The following is a 21,571-nucleotide window of genomic DNA, read 5'->3' on the forward strand; positions in this document are numbered from 1 at the left end:
CTACTGTTATGGCATTAAGATATCTAGAACAAAGCAAATGGGGAGCAGTGATCAATACCCAGCGGTCACTTTATGTAGAGCACCTTCTTAACGGAACGATACTTGGATTAAGTAACACACGATCGACCGCGTAATGGAGGGAAGTAACCCAAAGAAAGCTGTAGTTCAGAGGCCACCCAAGCAAGGCAGAAACAAGATAAAGACTCCACCGCTCGTTTCCGGCACCCGGAAATACATCATCGATCGGCCACAACAATGTGGTCTCCCGCCTGCACCACCACTCACTCCACCTGGCCACGAGGTGAAAGCGTGAGCTAGCCCAAGACGAAATTGTCAACAGGAGATATTGAACAAACAGCTACGAAGCATATGAGGAAAATTTGGCAAACCATACATTGTAAAGGCTTTGGGCAAAGCTAAAATTGTCACGAGGTCCATAATCTATGAACGAGAGCTGATATTGCAGTAACTTTTGCATTTAATACCATAACTTTCTTGCCTTGAAAAACTGAATATAACAGTAGTGCTATACGTTATATATCTAGGTACTTAATTGACATGCACTATCTACTTGATGAAGTCATTCTTGAAAGTTAACTCAACTGTGAAGGAATCTGACCAAAGAATCGCCAAAGTTGCCCCTGACCGCAGCCAGGAGTAGTATGTACAACAGGAAGAAAGGTGGTAGATTCTTAAGAACCACGAGGACCACGTCAACATTGAACAGATGGGCTGTCGTGTAACCAAGACCTGCTATGCAACTATGAAGATGGTAAGGCTCATGGTTAGGCACGATGTCCTAATGGTTCACTATGAAACCATTCTAGTTTAAAGGGAGACTATTAGCAATATTCACGAATATTTATAAATTCCCTTATATTCAACTAATAGCTTTATTTTATGAAAGAGTTTTGTTGTCTATGACGATAATTACAGTATACACTTTCAAAAATCCCCTATGTCAAAACTAGAAGCCAAGGGGAAAATCTTCCTTTAGATGAGGAAACAAATATAATCAACACCTCATCCCTGTCTACCAGGCTGTTAGAAGGTTATCTACATAAAACACTATGCTGTATAAGCAAATGACCAATTGCCCTTTCATAAACATCTGGCAGTCTAAGGACTAACATTCTAGTCAATGTGGTGATGAAGGGTGTAACCTGTTCACCAGAGGGTCCCACTGTGACGACCGTCCTGCCTGCTGATCAGATGCCAACCCCTTGTAATGTTGCATGGAAAATCTGCACGATCTTGAGAATAGACCGACGTATTGTCGATATATCGTTCATATAGGAAGATGGCTGCTACCTTTTCATTAGTAGGGAAACGTCAAATAAGGTTGTTACTAGGAAGAAACGGTCTACAATTTCTCGTGTGATCAGAATATTTAAAGACGTGTCTCTTCCAGAACTCATCAACTGGACCAACTTTCCTAGCAGTGTGTAACTAGACGCTGGTGGATTTCAGGAAGAGGACCGAGAACAGACACTCGGTAGGTGCCGTCTAACCATGAGGAGCCATATATATACACGGCACGTCCTCCACTGTGACAATACACCAACACGTCACAAGGCTATCTTACTGGTATAGCAAAATATTTCCCAAAATAAAGTGCAGATATACGGAAGAAAGCAGCACCAGGAGCCTCAAATATATCCTGTGCCTGGGAAATGACTGGTCAGCTTTTAAGAAACGGTGTACTCATATTTAAGAACATAGGAATGAAGGTAACCGCAGAAGGCCTACTGGCCCATACGAGGCAGCTCCTATTTATAACCACCCAATCTTATTCATACATGTTTAACCTATGCTTGAGACAATCAAGGGATCCTACTTCTATTATGTTACACGGTAACTGGTTCCACAAATCAACAAACCTGTTACCGAACCAGTATTTACCCTGGTCTCTCCTAAATTTAAACTTATCCAATTTTTACCCATTGTTCAGTGTTCTAATCTGGGAAAATTTACTCTTCTCTCAACATTTATATAGACGCTGGTTCGACGAACCAGCAAGATTTTCTCATAAACCACGTTATTATGATTTCATTGTGTTTACATACAAGTTACAGGTCAGATTGAGGCTGGAATGTTATGTGTGGTTATCTAGGGAGAAAAAACAACAGCAAAGGAGACGACAAACATTTACAAAGTGACACACACTAGAGAAGGCAAGGAAGACACTGTTCCAAGCAATATAATTGTAAATCGAAATTGCACATCCTGCGAAACGCTAGAAATCATCATTCAAGTCACGCACACAGTTCACTGATCAAGTTGCCGGCCAGCCAGACGTAGCGGCCAGGACGTGGACCCAGCCACCCGGCTCCTCCCGCCGCCCCTCCACATTAAAAGTTGATGAGCCGCCATCACTATGATTCAAGCTGGAGCACCTCGCCGCCCTCGGGCCCTTAGCCGCTCCTAGCTACCACCAAGGAATCCATTACCACTTTAACAAAACAAAAAAATCAAAACCACTAAGGGCTTCTACAATTTCATACTACAAAATATACAAACCCATAAAAATGGCCGCCACGAGGCTGTGGGGAAAACGTTGACACAAGTGGTACGCGACTGTCCCCGAAAGGGTCAAGTGCTCCCACCCCTCAAGAAGTGTCCACGCCCCAGCCAGGCTACACCACTCGCCTTTGTCCCGCCGCCGGCACGCGCCCTAACGCCGCCTCCCGCTCATAAACACTTACACCTTCACACAAAAGGACATCCATGATCAACCTATTACTTCTGCCTCAGGGTTCGTACAGACCGATACTTGTACTACCCAGTGTTACGACCTTGACACCAGACCTGGATTCATCATCAAGCAGTTACACAAGTACTTACAAACCTGAACATTTTCTCAATCTTGGGCGGCTTTGTTTACATCTATTAGACAAAATGTACAGGTTCGTAAGTAGTACTTGCTTAACTGCTTGACGAACCCAGGTCTGCGTTAGTACCATTACTACTGCGTTACAAGCCATTTCTGCGTTAACACTTACCTGAGACAACACCCCCCCCCCACCTTCCTAACGAGTATTACGCAGTAACTACGCGCTCCCAGCATCAGGTCAGTTTATGGAATATAGCACACATATGGCTGCCCGATCAATATCTACAACTATACTGTACTACGTTACCAATATTTCCTGTTTATATATTAGCACCAAAATAATTAATTGTTGTTAATCTTGTGTGAACATTTGCGGTACATTTTTACCCCACTGCCCAACAACTGGTTATATCAAAATTTCAACTCGTCTCACTAATCTGTTAACTGTACAGCTGAAGTATCCACCCGACGTTATCAAATCACTAGAAACGCACCCAATATTAAAAAAACCTCTTCGATAACATTACTTGGTATAAAAGTATTGAACACAAATAATGTTAACGTGTCTTTTACAAACTTTACAATATGCCTTATTTCCATCTTCTTTCACTTCAGCCAACCACTTTTCAAACACGGGATCCTTAAGCCAGGACATCTAAAACGCTTTCTGGTATTTAGACCACTTCCCCATTTTACACTTCTTTACCTTAACACTTAAGCAAATTCTAAAAGTAACATCGGTAACTTCTTTTCTATATGCGGTAACTTGTGTCTAACTATCCTTCTGGAGGTCAGAGCCACACTAACAATGAAAGCACAGATGAAGCTGCCAAGTTCACTTGTATGCTAATCCGCTCTTAACGACAGTCATTTGATTCTTGGAAACACCTAAAGAGAAAGCTAATATTTACAGAAGGCAACAGTGGGAGGTCACTTAATTAACAGACAGTACCCGGGATGAAGTATTAATGACAATTAAGGTTGGGAAATCTATAGCCCCTGGGGAGGATTATCTTGCCTTGCGGTTACTTTTTCTTTGGGAAGTTCCTAGGATCAACGTCCCCAGGGGGTCGGTCTCTGACCTGGCCTCCTGCGGTAAGTGGTCTATTCAATCAAGCTGTTGGACGCGGCTGTGATTTGTACATATGGCATTATAAAAAGCATAAAAATCATCATCGAGTTTCTTATTAACATTAATAGCCCAACTTGTTTTTAAAGTAGCCCAAAAAGTCGCAAGTAGCGAAATTAAAAATTTGGGAGCGCGGGGCTCTGAAAAGTAGCCCAATATGCTACTTGTAGCCCAATCTGGCATCCCTGCGCCACGCGTCTAGAAGCGTTGTCCACGGTGGCCGTTTTAGGAAAGCCTCAATTGAGCGCGTTATTTATATTTCCATCTCAAAACTATAACATTTTTGTCCCACTTTTTCTTTCTCCTGAATTTCAAAAACCATAAGACTAAACTATATAATCTTAAAGGCCACGGTACGTAAACTCTACGCCACTGTGCGTTTACTGGCAGTTGAAAATTGTTCCATAATGGCCTGTGTTACCTACCTGTTGATGGTTTCACGAATTAATGTCCCCCGTGGCCCAGTCTTTGACCTGGCCTCTCTGAAACCTATCAAATTTAAAATAATTTGAAACGGGAGATAACTAAATGCTTGGTGATTTACACAATATGAACACGGACAAACTCGTTTTATGTTTTGGCAGTTTCAACCGTAGATCTACATTACTGTTTATACTAAATAACTAATCAACTAAACGCAAAATTCATCTAATCTCTTGGTTTGGTACACATATTAGCCAAACTCATAAGAAGTGTTAATATTACCTAGTGATGATTTCTAGAGTTCCTAGCAGCCCGAAAACCCACACAATCAGACTGATCCGGTAACTCCAGCAGAAACTTGTCCAGTTCCCTCTTAAAAGCTTCTACTGTTGTTCCAGCGATATAAAATACATAAGGTTCTGTGGCCCTAAACAATAGGCTATAAGCCACACTCGACTGAGCTTCCGGTTGTCGGTACAAACATTGCTTCAAACATTTAGGTCAGATAAAAGAAATCACAGACACCATAAACGCGGGACAAAAAAGGCGCACACTGTCACTTCTCACCCGTACACATTAGCGTGACCCAAGGTCTCCAAAGTGGTGTATTACAACCTTCCCGACACACCAGCACCACTATACAAGCGAGGGTAACGACCCACAATAAACACAAGCTGGAGAACAATTCTCTTGACGTAGGATTATAATAATTTGGCGGGAACGCCCAATAAACTAGGCTCATTGGAGTAACACGAAAATAGTCAGGCATCCATGATCCCACCCACTAACCTGGTTGATTGATACCTGGTTGATGGGGTTCTGGGAGTTCTTCTACTCCCCAAGCCCGGCCCGAGGCCAGGCTCGACTTGTGAGAGTTTGGTCCACCAGGCTGTTGCTTGGAGCGGCCCGCAGGGCCACGTACCCACCACAGCCCGGCTGATCCGGAACTTCTCTTAACAAGAAGCCACCTCTGATAGAAAGTTTAGTCTCTTGTATATGCTATCTTCTAACGCTATTCTCCAATCTGTTAGATCATAAAAACCTACAACTACCACGTTTGTATATACGAGACCCCCCCCCCCCCGGGACAAGCTCCCTCCCAGTAGTGGTAAATATAGAACCCACCGCGACCCCCCCCCCCACACCTGGTTCCCGCTTTCATGGCCGTTAACTCTCCCTCTTGTTACCTAAACTGACAAAAGTATGCAATTCAATTTCTTTATTATGCACCCCATACCCAACCCGTGGGCGGTGGTGGAAAGGGTTACAGGCACATAATCGGTTCAGGAACTGAGCCCTCATAGTTCGTTTACCTTATTGACAATCTTTTGAAGCTGCCACGAGGAAATTACAAAGTATCCAACGCCTAATGTTTGCAACCATGAAAGCTATGGCAGCCAAGTTTTGGTAGCAATACTGTATATGGGTCACCAGTGGCTGCATTTAGTCTCGGATGAAGGAAAACTTTTTCCCTTCGACTTAACACTACACACGTGTTCTCATATTGCAATGAATATAATGCTTAAAAAATTACAATTAGGGTGTGTTGCACAGAGTTAAATGGATGGACAGGGGGTAGAGGAGCTACATGACGTGCATGTACAAAATATGTACTATCTCAGCCTCTGTTAGCCGGTACTTTGTACATTTGTCAGCGAGTGCTCAAAAGCTATGACTCCAGACGTGCTTCATCCACTTCTAGTCTAAACTATATTATAAACATTCCCTAAATCAAAGCAAGCCGGTCGGCCGAGCGGACAGCACGCTGGACTTGTGATCCTGTGGTCCTGGGTTCGATCCCAGGCGCCGGCGAGAAACAATGGGCAGAGTTTCTTTCACCCTATGCCCCTGTTACCTAGCAGTAAAATAGGTACCCGAGTGTTAGTCAGCTGTCACGGGCTGCTTCCTGGGGGTGGAGGCCTGGTCGAGGACCGGGCCGCGGGGACACTAAAGCCCCGAAATCATCTCAAGATAACCTCAAGAAGAAGCCTAAACACCTTGCCTTACCTTTTTTTTAGGCCTAACAAATTCTACATACAGTATAACATTATATACGAGGAAAACAATTCATTATCATACCGTATAAAAGATTCGTCATGGGTTGGTTATCATCTACAAACATTACATGCAAATACCGACTTATTAACATCAGTGATATCAGTGTATATATATACTACTGTCTCGGGATAGAGCATGGGTTGCCTTCTCATGACAGCCCGTCCTCATCAACAAGGCCAAATCCCCGTTAATCCAGCCACCAAACCCCGGTTATGAAAAACACTTTACACACGACTCAACTGATGACGTAACCTGTCCTCAAATCATGTCCATTCCATCCAGCTGTCGATCCCAAAGACGCATTCGTCAATTTTAACATCCTGTTCATTCCAAAAAAAAAAAAATTGTGAAAACGTAAATTAATATGGTTATATGTTTACATATTTAGGCAGTGGTTAGGTGTTTAGGTTGTGTTGGCGATAATTTATAGTACGTGGGTGAATCATTTATAGCGTTGTAGTTCGAACAAAAGTCGTCAGCGAAGAACTTTTTCTGGAAATGTTCAGACGTTATCAGTTGAGAGTCGTGTGTAAACAGTTTTTCATTTATAAACAGGGGGTTTGGCAGGTGTATGGGATGGACTTTGGGTCTTTGGAAGATGGACTGGATGACGTATGCACTGTCTCGAGCAGTGCTTCGCTGACGATCTCTGCTCGAATTGCAAGTCTGTAAATTGCCACCTCGTCCTCCAAACAGACCCAAAAATTAATCCGTGCACCCGCCAAACCCCCGGTTTATAAATGAAAACGGTTTACACACGACTCAACTGATTTCGTTCGAACATTTCTGGAACAAGTGCGTCACTGACGACTTTTTTCGAACCACAACACTATAAATGCTTTATCCACGTACTACAAATACAAATAATCGAAAAAAGAACCTAAACACCTAACCTATGTCTATATATGCACAATATGCTATTATAATAATTTATGACAAAATTCCAGTTTTGAATGAACAGCATGTAAAAATTTATGAATGCGTCTTAGGGGGCGACCACTGGATGTAATGGACCCAAGTCGAGGATGGGTTGAAATTGCAAGTCTTAACTCACGTACAACGAACTCAATCTCAAACAGAACCTAAACACTTAACCCATGCCTAACTATACTCTGAATTTTATTGCATAATAATTTATACAAGAGAATATACCTATTTTAATTGCACTTAAAAATTGATGAATGCTCATCATGGTCATCATATCTTCACCACGTTGCTACTCATCGTCTGCATTGATGAATGCGTCTCGAGTTCAAATACTTTATCCACGTACTGCAAATGCTAATAATTGACAACACTAACAGCCTAACATAAGTTGGGCTTAACTATTCAACATATTTTTTGTAATATTTATTAATTTATATTTGAGAAAATACAAATTTTGAGTGCACAATGTGTTAAAATTTATGAAAGCGTTTTCGAAGTCGATTCCGGTTGGACGAGCCTAGCCTGAGAATAGATTGCTCAAGCCATCCTGCTAACCTTTACTATCACCACCACATCAAAACCCCTTGATAAACATTGTGAATTTCACAAATAATGTCCTCGATAAATACTGAAAGGCATATTACTGTATATCAACATGATTTCTGTCTAAATAAGCATTCGCCTAAAATCCTATACATAGAATACACAATATAGCAGCAGTACCGCATATACAAACCATACCATAATCCCTTGCACAAACAGTCGGTGTCTCCTCGGCTGAGGTACTGCATTCGAGTCATTATTATCACTGGAGGCTTTGCTGTTACGGCAATAACCTAGAGATAACACTTCCGGTAACGGGTTCAGAGTGAAGGCGTCACCCCTTCCATGAAGGGAAGGGCAGGCCGGCATGCGTCGAGTTACTCACCCAAGTCACAGGACACTTAGAACATAAGAATCAAGGAATCTGTAGACAGCTTATTTTCCCATACGTGGTAGCCATTATTTATAGCCGCTCACTCATTTATATACATGTCCAACCTAAGTTTGAAATAATTAAGGGATCCTACGTCTATTATGTTATCCGGTAATTGGTTTTACAAATCCACAACCGTTACTAAACGAGTATTTACCCAGGTCTATCCCAAATCTAAGCTTATCCAATAAGCTTATCCATTGTTTCGTGTTCTATTATGCGTCGATATATTTAATACCTTATTAACATTCCTTTTGTTATGCCCATTCAGTCACTTGTACACTTAAATCATGTCATAAGCTTTTCCAACCTCTCTCTCTCTCTATATATATATATATATATATATATATATGGAAGGTTTCCAATTTATGGAATTAACTTTGTCATCTTACGATGGACACGTTCTGGTGAATTTATATCCATTACATAGTACAGTATAGCGACAAAAACTGAAATAATCTAAATGGGGTCTAACGTGAGAAAGATATAACTGAAGAATAACATCGCGCGTTTTATTGCTAGCTCTCCTAGAAATAAATCCCAGTGTCCTATTTGCCTTATTTCGAATATTTATGCATTGTTTTTTGGCTTTAAATTCTTACATAAAATTAAATAAGATTACCCGTACTGCAATTTAATTCATAACCCCCCGATATGTTTCGCAATCTCAACACCATCCACCTGATATCCTGTAACTATGATTACATAGCCTCATAACCTTGCATTTGTTATAATTCAACTGCATTTACCAGTCTTTTTGACCATCTCAAAACCCTTCAGAGTTTATTTCCCTCCCTATTTTCGTATCGTCGGCAAATTTGCAAATATTGTTGCTCAATCCTGAATCTAAATCATTGATATATATTATAAATGACAGGTCACAGTTAAGAGCCTTGAGGTACTCCACTTACAAAAGTTTCCCCACTCTGACTCCATTTATACTAACTCTTGAAATTGATCAATCTTGCGAACTAATTAATAACTAGACACCTGAATAAACCAAAATTTAGTTTTTTACATTTAGGTCAAAACAACAGCAATCTGCCCTGTAAATTTTACATTATATCAAAATAAAGGGAACAGGCGTGATCGAGTTGAACATGTACCGGGCTGTGGTGGGTATGTGGGCCTGCGGGCCGCTCCAAGCAACAGCCTAGTGGACCAAACACACTCAAGTCAAGCCTGGTCTCGGGCCGGGCTTGGGGAGTAGAACTCCCAGAACCCCATCAACCATGTATCTGGTGGACCTAAGGAAAAACCTTTATCTGTACCGACTCGTCCATCTTCATTAAGGCTTACGTGAATTAATTTCAACCTCGCAGCCTACTGTGATAATGCAAGCTTATGAATTTGAAAAATGTGCCGTATCTTCTAAACTATAAGATTGACATGTCATCCACAGGACTACCACCTAGGCGTTGTTTACAAACATTTGTCTGTATATACGACAGTATAGTAGACTTAACCCCATATCCTGATACGTTGAGGAAATATGATAAAATAAATGCATGTTCAGGTTAAGTTGCATGTAATGGAGAAATTCTCGTATACCTTCTGGTTACTCTAAAGGATATACAAATAAAATAGCATACATGTGGCAAATGTTTACCGATCCCGAGCTAATCGCTTCAGCACTTCTAATTCGACTAGGTAAGTTATTAATGTCTGCAGACATAAAACTGGTGAAGTTGAACCTGTACAAGCGTGTTCCCGCAACGATTGACTACTTTCACGATGCTTTCACCCTTTCCTCTGGCACGGCGAGAGGGTCCTCTTACATCCCTGCATTTATGATACATAAAAATACAAGAATCAAGTGCAAAAGGCCTATTGGCCCGTACGAGGCCGCTCCTATTTATAGCCACCCAAACTCATTCAAATATGTCTAACCCGAGCTTGAAACTTAAGGCAGAACTACCTCAATGTGCAGGGTTAGTTTGGCTAGAGCTAGTAATGTGATACCTAGAACCCCCCCCCCCTAGTTGTTTATGGTTGTACAATAAAGTAATGTTGGAGTGTATAACCTAGTTGCTGCTAGCGGGGTTTACACGTTAAGTGTTCGGGAGTGGGAGATTTGCAGCCACCCGCCACAGGTAACGGTCGTCCACCCTGATCTTGGCAAGTACAGGTATTATATTATACCGCCTGGTGACGGTTTTGTCCTGCCATATAAATCTCTCTCTCACACACACACACACACACACACAAATAGAGTGGTAGACGGTTGGAACAATTTAAGTGAGAAGGTGGTGGAGGCCAAGACCGTCAGTAGTTTCAAAGCGTTATTTGACAGAGTGCTGGGAAGACGGGACACCACGAGCGTAGCTCTCATCCTGTAACTACACTTAGGTAATTACACACACACACACACACACCTAAAATCACAATTTATTTTATTTGTGCTTTTCACCTTTTTGATTGTGACATTACATCAGATATTAAAAGTCTGAGAGCAATGTAGTTTTAAGACCAGATGGGGGGGGGGTACCTAGGTCTAGCTCAGTTTAACTTATACGCTATTTTAGCATGATTAATATTATGATCTTGCTGCCTATTTTACAAAATGGGCTCACTTCCTAATGAACTCAACGAGTGAAAAATTGGACGAGGGGCATCTTTACTAAATATTTAGTAAACCCACTGACCTTTACTATTAGACAAGATATTAACCTTCGGGCATCACTTCCGGAATGAACAAACCCCCTCTCCCCAACCCACCACCATAAAACTCCTTCCCTCGAGGTAACTCTTACTTCGGCACTCAGAACCCACAGGTATGTCTCCACACCAAGAAAATAATACAAAATAATTACATCATAGCCCAGAGGTGGCACCCCGCCCCCTAAGTGTTGTACATACCAGGGCAGAGCCTGGCCTCCAGGCAGCCAGCCAGGGAAAGAACGTGTTTCCAAAGTTTTTCCTTCTAATGGCAAGTGTTTCCGCTCCGTTATACAGGAATGACATGCGGTTTACTTATCACTCTGCTAACACACTCGAGCAATGTTTCAAGGTGCGGCTGTCAATGTTAAAAACCACTTACCAATAACGTGGCACGAAACTAAATACTGCACTTGTCATTTCATTTGTACACTGTGGGCTGTGAATGTTCACCAGTGAGATCCTTGGGTCAACAATGTGACCCCACGTGACCTAACAACAGACGCAGGGTTGGAATCTCTTATCACGCTCACATGTGACCCATCGGGCCCCTCCCTCTTGCTGCACTTCAGAAATACTTCCAATATTTTATCAAAACTATAAGCGCTTGATAGATAACGTGTTTAATGACGTTCCTCAAAAAACAAATTTCTCATTTAAATGTGAACATTATTCCAAACTTGTTACACAAATGGTAAAACAAGCCTCGCGTCCTAGCGACGAGCACAGGCACTCAGAATGCAACAACAATAACATATTAAGAAAATCATACTCAATGTATCACATTGTATTGATATAGGGCCGGATATGCTATAACGAACAGCTCAAGGCACTCTCACAGTTTCTGGCACCTTCACCGATGTGCAATCCACAGGCGGTTTTAAAACGACGCTCGGCCCCACACACACACACACACACACACATTGGAAATTCACTGCATGGCGACGGTATTTATATATATATATATATATATATATAGTAAATATTTATACCCTAGTTCAATTGCGGTACCTTTTTCAAAAACTCACAAAGCCATCCAATAAAGCCACAATATTAGTAAATCCCACAGGATGAAGTTTTCAGCACAAAAAAGTCAAGTTTGAGCGGAGAGGACAAAATGTACTGAGCGTGGAGGAGCAGAGGACAGAGAGCCAAGATAGTGGAGGCCACACACCCCACGCCTGGCAGCCCCCCCACAAACACCGCTCCCCACCACCACCACAACAACAACAACGCCACCCACAACCCCTCTCACTTGCTCTTCACATGCTTTGTCATTACCTTAATGTGTGCAGATAATTCATTTCAGTACAATACGCAATTTTAAAGGCTGCAAATTTTAATTAACGGCATGTACATTGTGGTAATAATTTAAAGTTGCCAGTGCGCGCCAGATTCGCGCGCGTGGAGGAAATATTACAAACCGTCCTACCCGCCAAACACACACAAACTACAACGTTGGTACAAGTTTTAACACCTCCTAACCACTTATAACAACCAATATAGCAAGTTGTAACAACGTTCTAACACGTCATAAACACGTTAAGCCAAGATGTAACAACTTTATTACAAGTTGTAACAAGCAGAAAATAGAGACAGTTTCGGTTTGTTTCCAGAGTATAGCTCAGTAGATTTTAGTATTAAATACAAAAAAGTCCACCGTTGCACGAAAATGTATATTAAATAATTTAGTAAAATATTATTTAGCAACTGTAGGATGTGCGATGGACACGGGGAGGGGGAAAGGGGGGGGGGGGTATGCTGGTGGCGACAGGGGGAAAGGGGGGGGGGCTGGTGGCGACAGGGGGAAAGGGGGGGGGGCTGGTGGCGACAGGGGGAAAGGGGGGGGCTGGTGGCGACAGGGGGAAAGGGGGGGGGGCTGGTGGCGACAGGGGGAAAGGGGGGGGGCTGGTGGCGACAGGGGGGGGGCTGGTGGCGACAGGGGGGGGGCTGGTGGCGACAGGGGGGGGGCTGGTGGCGACAGGGGGGGGGCTGGTGGCGACAGGGGGGAAAGGGGGGGCTGGTGGCAACAGGGGGGAAAGGGGGGGGGGCTGGTGGCGACAGGGGGGAAAGGGGGGGGCTGGTGGCGACAGGGGAGAGAAAGGGGGGGGGGCTGGTGGCCACAGGGGAGAGAAAGGGGGGGGCTGGTGGCCACAGGGGAGAGAAAGGGGGGGGGCTGGTGGCCACAGGGGAGAGAAAGGGGGGGGCTGGTGGCCACAGGGGAGAGAGAAAGGGGGGGGGCTGGTGGCCACAGGGGAGAGAGAGAAAGGGGGGGGGCTGGTGGCCACAGGGGAGAGAAAGGGGGGGGGGCTGGTGGCCACAGGGGAGAGAAAGGGGGGGGCTGGTGGCCACAGGGGAGAGAAAGGGGGGGGCTGGTGGCCACAGGGGAGAGAAAGGGGGGGGGGCTGGTGGCCACAGGGGAGAGAAAGGGGGGGGGGCTGGTGGCCACAGGGGAGAGAAAGGGGGGGGGCCTGGTGGCCACAGGGGAGAAAGGGGGGGGGGGGGCTGGTGGCTGACAGGTACACAGCAGTAGGGGGTCCAAGGGAGTGGATTTGGGAATTTATTTCTGGTGTTTGCTAGCCCTCCCTCAAACATGTCCGATGTCGAATAATTAAGAACTAGTATTTATTTTATAGGAATATAAATCCCATGTACCCTTTCTTGTGATTCCTGCCTTTCTGTTCACTTATGATGTATGCCATACTCATCTTGTGAGTAGTGGTGCAATGGTTTTAAGGTCCATGGGTTAAGCCAGTTACTGTACATTATTGATGAACTACACTACAGTATAGTTTGTTAACGTGTACATATTCCAGTACAAACCTGCATTTGTAAACTTTGAACAAGAACTTAGAGGACACTTGGTGAATGTCCCGTTATCAAATTTTTATGAAAATACTGTAGTTGTAAAGCTCCAGGTATCATGCCACATCATTTACTCAGTGATATGTATTATTATTATTATTATTATTATTATTATGGTAGTACAGTAGCACCATTATAATATAAAATTCAGATATTCTAAGAACCAGCTCTCCCCAGGGATTTTAAATCAATGTGTCGTACACGTGGATTCTGCCAAGCCACTTTATCTCTAGTTTATTTATTTGCCAGTTTCAAGTGTTGTTCTGTTCCCACAAGTCCCAGCCCATGGCCAGATTTTCTGGTGAATACTTGATTCATACTTGATGGCTATTGCTGGTAGCAACCTACAAGCCCACATAGCCATCAAAACCCAGCTAAACTGGCAGTTCCTGCAGAAATTTGCCCAATTCCTTCTTGAAAATATCAACCCGTGTGACACTTCTCACTGGATCTATTCTACCCATCCTAGCGTATCTTTCACTCAAATGATGTTCTATTTTAGTATGCAGATTTGGGGGCTCCTGACCTTCAAGTATAAATTGTGTGTTCCCTCTCCTATCCCTGTTCTATAGAGTACATACCATGTGCTTTCAGACAGCCCCAGTAGTCTTGGCATTTTAAAGTTAATATGAATGCAATATGAAATGTGTGCACCCTCTATTTCACATGTACTAGAATTTTTAATGAATATTCTAGTAAGCACAAATTAAATACCCAGTAACTTATTTATTAGTATTTACTATTGAAGACAGAAAACAAAAATGTTCCAAAAACATGAAATGTGGTTAGGCTCAGTGGCAGACACCATACAGTATTACAATTCACCAACCATTTGCCCAATGGCCAATTCTTTATAGACAACTGAAAGTTCCAGCTCATTGCAATCTATTTGAGCAAAGCCAAGGTTGTACCATGTATTTTTCCTGTTCATTTATGAAATTCAACTTAGTAAGGGTAACCTGGTTTCATAATTATTTTTTTGCAGAAGGGTAAATGAAGCATTCAGAAAGTGTTCATCAATGGAAGATACATTCACGGCCAACTTGCTTACAGTTTATCGAGGAATTAATACACAGTGAATATTGAGCGAGGTTATACTAGTAAGTTTGGTTAGGGTGAATATGCTAGCTAGACCATTCAAAAAGTTAAATAGCATACAGAATCATATACCTGGCACCCAGCAAGTAACATCTTGTAATGCAATGCTGTTTTTAGCCCTAAGTAAACAAGTATTTCTGGGACAGCCACTTCAGTGGCTCTCCAGAGCTTCTGCACTGGAACACCAGGATGAATACCATCTCGCCAGGCATCTATCTTGTGGCTTACCGAGAGTAGGGACCAGAATCCTGACCCCTGTATATAGGTGGAGAAGCAGTGTCGAGAAATCTCTCGCACAGGAAAAACTAGCCAAAATGAAAGAAGAAGAAGAAAAAAAAAAAAAAAAAAAACACCCGAGAGAAGAGAGAAATATTTAATATTCATTCATACCAAACACTTTAAACTCTTCAAAATAATAAAAATACTATACAGCCTTAATGCATACCTTCCCCACTACCAAACGGTAGCAATATTCAACCAACGGACCAGTACTGCCAAGACACACACACACACACTCGCCTGGTGCTTCAACTGTCAGCCAGTGTTTACTAAAAATATACCAGTTTAAGGAAAGTTCTTGGATTTTCGGTTTTATGATCCAGTGTTGGGATTCATGCTTTAAAATGCTCTTAGATTGTATATTTGGCAGTCACTTTGCTTGTGTCATGTTTTCTTAACCTGCATCAACTATGGTTTCGGAGTATTTCTCTGGCATGCTGTTTAGAGACGACCATCGGCCACCAGAGATCTTTCCTCTCTAAGGGTGGATTCCTTTGTAGATGGGAGTGACAGACTAGTATGGCACTTGGGGTTCTGCTTATTTAGGTGTTGATACCAGTATTCTTGGCTGGAATGGTCGTTGCATCTCTTCTCAATCTGTCAAAACTTGATATGCCAGTTTACCTCCTCAACTGTCTGAAGCCAGCCTTGTTCAGAGACCAATTGTGTCATGTATGGATTTGATGGGTGTTTTCCAAACTCCAATGGGCAGGTGTGTGACTTTTGTTGCTGTTCTTTGGTTTTGGCCAAGCTTCAGTCTCGAGTGACAGCATTTTAGGTGGTGGGGCAGTTTAGAATTTGTGCTTTACCCTTCTTTCTCTTTCAACATCCAGGCTGTTGTTTCTATGAGTCATTTCAGAAGTGATGCCTGTAGGGTTTTCTTTCTGTTGTGATAATGTTGGAGTGATGGGTTCTTACTCCACTCTAGTTCAGTTTTTCTTCCTCTCTGAATAGGCTTGGGGTTTCTTTTCCCTAAATCAGAGGGTCTCCGTCTTAAGGCAAGGCGATTTTTGTTTCTGCCCACTTTCGTTCAGTTTATGACTGACTATGACGCAAATGCCATGGTCTATTCAAGGCATCTGTTTAGCCTAGGTTTTCATTTTTATTTCTTGTTTGTTACAAGGTGGCCAAGAACCTGCCATTTTTCCTCAAGATTGGGTCCTAGTGTCAAAATTGGTCCCAAGTTCATTCCAATTCAACTCTTCAATGACATCATGGTTGCAGTATGAAGTACTTGCCTCCTCTTGGCTACCAGTTTCTCATTTATTTTTAGTAGTCTGTCATAACCTCATCCTCTTTATTGGGCAGTGTCCCATTTGTCCAACTTGTCTCAGGTTCACCAGGTGGTTTCAAACCACTCTTGACACTTTTCCCTGGTTCTGCAGGGTGCCTTTATTGCACTTTCCAATTAATATCCCCTTTTGGGGTTGGCTGGGATTTCAGGTGGATCAACTTTAGAATTTCTACATTTAGGCCTTGCTGTTTTAGCCTCTGCATAAGTTCTTCCACTAGGTTCCTTCAGATAGTATGCTTTGATTGCCCCATCTTTGCAGCATCCAGGTGCTAGCTTTTCCCAATGTTTGATTAGTTTGGGCTCTCAGTTTAAGTGCAAATCTTCCAGTGCTGCTATACAGTGGCTTCGTAGCCAACTCTCTGAAGCCCCAGCTGGGGCTGGGGCTTTAGGTCTCCTGATTGCTCAAGTTTTTTATGCAGACCTACTTTGGAGCTAGGTCTCCAGTTGTTGCCTAGCCAGTTACAGGAAGGGGTTCTTACCAGTTGCAGTATGCACATTGTTGCAAGTTACTACCACATACCCCTGTGATACAGGGGTATGTGACAGTTTGGTTTGCACTCCTGTGCACCAGTTTGAGGATTTGGTCAGCTGTCTCTACTGCACTGCTTTCCTGTGTGCACAATGGAGGACCTGCTTTTTTCCTTTCCCAATGTGGTGCTCCTATATGGATTAAGACTGTTTTCAGACCAACATCCTAATGAAAGTTTCCATTGGTGGAATTTCTACCAGTCTCTTCAATGATCTCTAACGCTTTACCCAATTTCGGTAGAGGGGACTTTGAATGCCTCAGTGTGGAGTTGCCAGCTCTTGGTGCTTACAGATCCATTTTCAGACAGCAAGACAGTCCAGGTGGATGATCTTTGCCCGGGTTGATTCCTGGACAATTTTTTATATGGTGCCCTTCATTTCAGCTTCTTCCAGGACCATCCAGGTTGAAGCCTTTTGCTGGTCACATCGCTCTTCCAGCTCTTTGGTGGCTGGTACATCCATGGCTCCTGCCCTTTCTCGTAGGTTGTCCCCATCAAATTCTTTTTACGAGCTTTGACTCTCGCATGGGATCAGCAACTGGCACTGTAATGAGTTTATGCTGTATGCAGTCTCCTGCCACCTGGCCTTGGCTAAGCTTCTTTTCTTTGTCAATATCATGGCTTTTATTTTGACCCAATTTATCAAGGTAATTTGTGGCTTCAGTTCTCTTCAGTAACTTATTCCTCCGAATCCATCAGGGTCTTTATTCTGGGCTCTTATCTATTTGTTTCCTCCATGGTTTCAAGTCATGCCTTCAGCAATAGTAGATAAGTTTCCAACTGTTATCTGCTTTGCTCTTGTCTTGAATAGTCATGTGGAAAAACTAAGCCCCTAATCAATGTAGGCCTTGACAATTTTTTTAGTAGTGATTTGAGTTAAATGGTTGTAGGCGCACGCATTTCCTACCTTGTGACACAGACAATACTTATCACTGTCCTTTGATCTCGTAGCTTGGAACCCTGGATGTTCTGTCGACAGGTGGCTGCTATTCGCAGCATCTGCAAGTTGCTTCCAGCAAAGTACAGTAGCTTTTTTTTTTTTTTTTTTTTTATCCTTACTCCCTTCACCCCATGCCCCAATTTTTTTCCCCCGTTTTAGCAGAGCTATCATTCCAAGTTGGCCACATTTCTTTTCTCCCAATCTTAACTTTTGTCAGTTTGCTGCACTCACAGTTTCCATTTAAATTATCTACAAACCATATCTGAACCCAGAGGCTTTTGTTAATCACACGATGGCAGTCGGATGTCTAATGCCAGCCACATCTTCTGCACACTTGTATGGTATTTGCATAAATTTTACACTACTGAATGTTTCGCACGTCCACCTGGGTCTGGCATCTAGAAATTTAAATGTTAAGAGGTAAGCGTGTTGCTTACCTCTTAACATTTGTGGTAAGCACACGAGTTTTATAGTCGTGTTGCAGTATTTTTTATGCGAGTTGCCTTGGAGAAAACGTTTCGGGAAGCGACCTAGAAGGGCCTCCCCTGAAATAAGTATTGTATTAGGTACGTATAATGAAACATGCCATCCTCATGACCCTTCAGTGGCTTCCTTTTTTCCTGCCTTGTTTTCCTTGCTCATCTGTGTTTTCTATAGTTTACTCAGGGTCTATAAAGTAGCCGAGAAGCACGGTCATTAATTAACTAGTGCTATCATCTGGTGGCATGACGAGGAAGTAAAGGTGGTGGTGTTGGGTATTTTGGCTATTTGGAATATGTACAAGCTTTTCTGGTCCTCTTTTTGGCCTTCCTGGCAGGTTGTCTCTTCACGTGTATTATCTTAGAACATGTTCAGATTTTCTGTCTATGAAGGAATAAGATTCTGCTATGTACCTACTTTCAGTAGGCCACGAGATAATCTTAGACAGGACTGGTGTATAAGCTTTGGGGAAGCTACCACGATTCCAGTAAGGAGCGGCATTTTATTTTGCAATGCTTTCTGAACATTTTTGGTTATAACATAATATTTAGTTCTAAAAGTTTAACAAGCTTGTGTAATTATTCAGGCATATCAAGTATTATACTGTTATACTTTGTGCAGCTAAGTTAATGTTATGTCGAGGTCAATTAAATTTAAATAATTCTTCAGCTAGCAATAAATAAAAGTAAATATATACTCACTGCCACTCGTCCAGTTCTTCATCAGATGAGTACGCAATATACTGATTGTAGGGTTTCCGATTTGAGAGTCGTCTTGTGCTCGCCTGAGAAGCAAAAACCATGTATACAAGTTTCATATATATATATACTGTACACAGATATTAAATATATCAGTTTATGCTTTCAGATACTAAATTCCTTCACAATGTCAGTAAAGTATCAAGAGTTTTCACATGCTTAAGCTCAATTAAGCATCACTTTTTACATAATCAAATCCTTATCACTATATCACAATCAACAAATTTAACACCCAAAATTATTAACTTTACTGTGATGTGAATTACACAGGAGTATACAGTACATTATAACCCAATGTAACCCCCCCCCACCCCCCCAAAAAAAAAGGTGGGTTATATTGGTGCTGCCACCTAATTGGCTGAAAAGATTGGTAAAAGACTGCCACTGGCTGTTGCGTTTGTGATGCCAATAGGCCTCTCAAAGAAGTTTGTGCTGTGAACAGATGTATTTAGTAAAGTAATTCTGGCTGGATTGACCGTCTCCAGTGACACTTAAAACACTTAGTGGTTATGCACTGATGCCATAGTCCCTATGACACTGGTGCCTGTAAATATTTTCATTATATATTAGAGTGCAGTCCAACCATATCCCTTTGGGGATCAGAAATTTGGGTTCCCATTTAATTATTCTTATTTATTGATTACAACTTTCAAAGGATTACAAATCAAACTTCAATTTTGTTTACAAACTACACTAACAATTACTCTTGAGTAATTGTAAGTGCACCTCATTCCACCAAGTATTTAACTTTAGACTGAAGACTTAATACTAATGATGTTAATTTTAGGAGAATTCATACCCTGAGCTTGGAAGGAGTATCAGCTCCACTAAAATAGTCACTTGTTAGACGGTCCCTCGAGTCTATTCCAGCAAAGAATTCACTAGCGGACGTAAACCTCTCGGCAGAAGGTGACGACACGTCTACTCTCTCTCCTGTCGATAAAAGATTTTTCTTAGTCATACAGTACAGTACAGTACAGTACTGTATATGGTTGCTGAAGTGGTTCAGTATCATAATATATATTAATTGAGTACACATTATAAAGCACCTTAAGAAAATCACAATGGTGCGATATATCAACGAGAAAATCTTTTTGGGGCAATGGGGCGACTTTAACTGGCAATTCCCCGACACCTGCCTTAATCCACCCCTGGGATTTCCCAGAACGCCAGTTCATTGCCCCAAATTGATTCTCTCATTGATACAGTATATAATGCCATTGTGATTTCTTTGCGATCTAAAGAAGGGTGGTAAGCATGTGAACACCATTATCTGCAGGCCAATCATAAAATCCTGGTTGGCACCAGTTTGGGCCTCTAGAGCCTTCCAGTAAATTAGGAAGAGTTCTAGATTGGTTGGTTTTTGCCCTATTGTAGCCGAGTGGGCTAATGCAGGTTTCTGGGAATCACCAGAACCCCAATTTAAGTTACCCCAAAATGATTCTCATCATTATGTACCAGTATTGTATGTTAATTCAGGATATATCATAGTGCATTTATTAACATTCATTATCTATGAAAAAATATACAAGGTAGGCACAATAGTTTATTAGTTTTTAATATTATAATACAGTATGTATCTACATCAACTCGTCTAATTAAAGGTTAGACGAGAATCTATTGCAAAGGGTTTCACATTTTAGACTCCGTGAACTTTTTGAGAGTTGTTACGTCCTTCACAAGACTTCACACATACAGGTATCAAATCTCGCCTTGAAGATGTGATTTCTTTCAGTGCATTCCACTTATTGACTACCCAAAAGGATTTTCTTGCCCACCATTTCTATTCCAAATATCTCGGGATTTGGCTTATCTTGGGTTATCTTGGCATTTTTACACAAGCTATTAAATTTTTGCCAATTATTTTGTATAGTACAAGAAATACCTAGCTTATTAGCACATTTTAAGCTATATTGAAAGAAATTTGTCAATTTCAAGTATTTCTCCCCCCCCCCTCCAAATAAACACCCAAAATATTAGCAATACAAGAGAATTGCCAATTATATTTATTTATTTATTTTTTTGGTTATGAATGCTTAAAGTAATCAGTGTTGTTGAACACAAGTCATTGAAAAATATAATCATTTATATCAGGAGACATTAAAGAAAAGATAAAATTTAAAAATTAATTTGCCTTAAAGTTGATTATCTGTTATTTTTCCATGCACTTCTCACATAATGAAAAAGTGTAACATGTACTACAAAAGTGACTACAATATTGTTTTTGCTAAAACTAAAATAAATATTTATTGTTTGGCATTTTTAAACTTCCATAGTTTTTTTTTTTTTTTTTTAAATTGTCAAAATTCAACCAAGTACTTTATAC

The 21,571-nt window shown here is 41.8% G+C and overlaps 1 protein-coding gene across 14 annotated transcripts in view; it reads right to left on the minus strand.

Annotated features, from left to right (window-relative positions):
* Positions 1-21,571, minus strand: part of LOC123763584 (uncharacterized) — a 114,589-nt gene that overhangs the window by 44,192 nt on the left and 48,826 nt on the right. For 11 of the 14 annotated variants that reach the window (XM_045750756.2, XM_045750753.2, XM_069304559.1 and 8 more), the window contains 2 exons: positions 20,045-20,178; positions 19,189-19,271 (listed from right to left, as the gene is read on the minus strand). In XM_045750756.2, coding sequence (XP_045606712.2) covers positions 19,189-19,271; positions 20,045-20,178 — 217 coding nt within the window. Of the gene's footprint in view, positions 1-12,015; positions 12,153-19,188; positions 19,272-20,044; positions 20,179-21,571 lie in introns of those variants that run through there. The other 3 variants (XM_045750762.2, XM_069304561.1, XM_045750763.2) reach the window with 3 other exon arrangements.

This window comes from Procambarus clarkii, chromosome 52 (genome assembly GCF_040958095.1).
Source record: "Procambarus clarkii isolate CNS0578487 chromosome 52, FALCON_Pclarkii_2.0, whole genome shotgun sequence".
Lineage (NCBI taxonomy): Eukaryota > Metazoa > Arthropoda > Malacostraca > Decapoda > Cambaridae > Procambarus > Procambarus clarkii.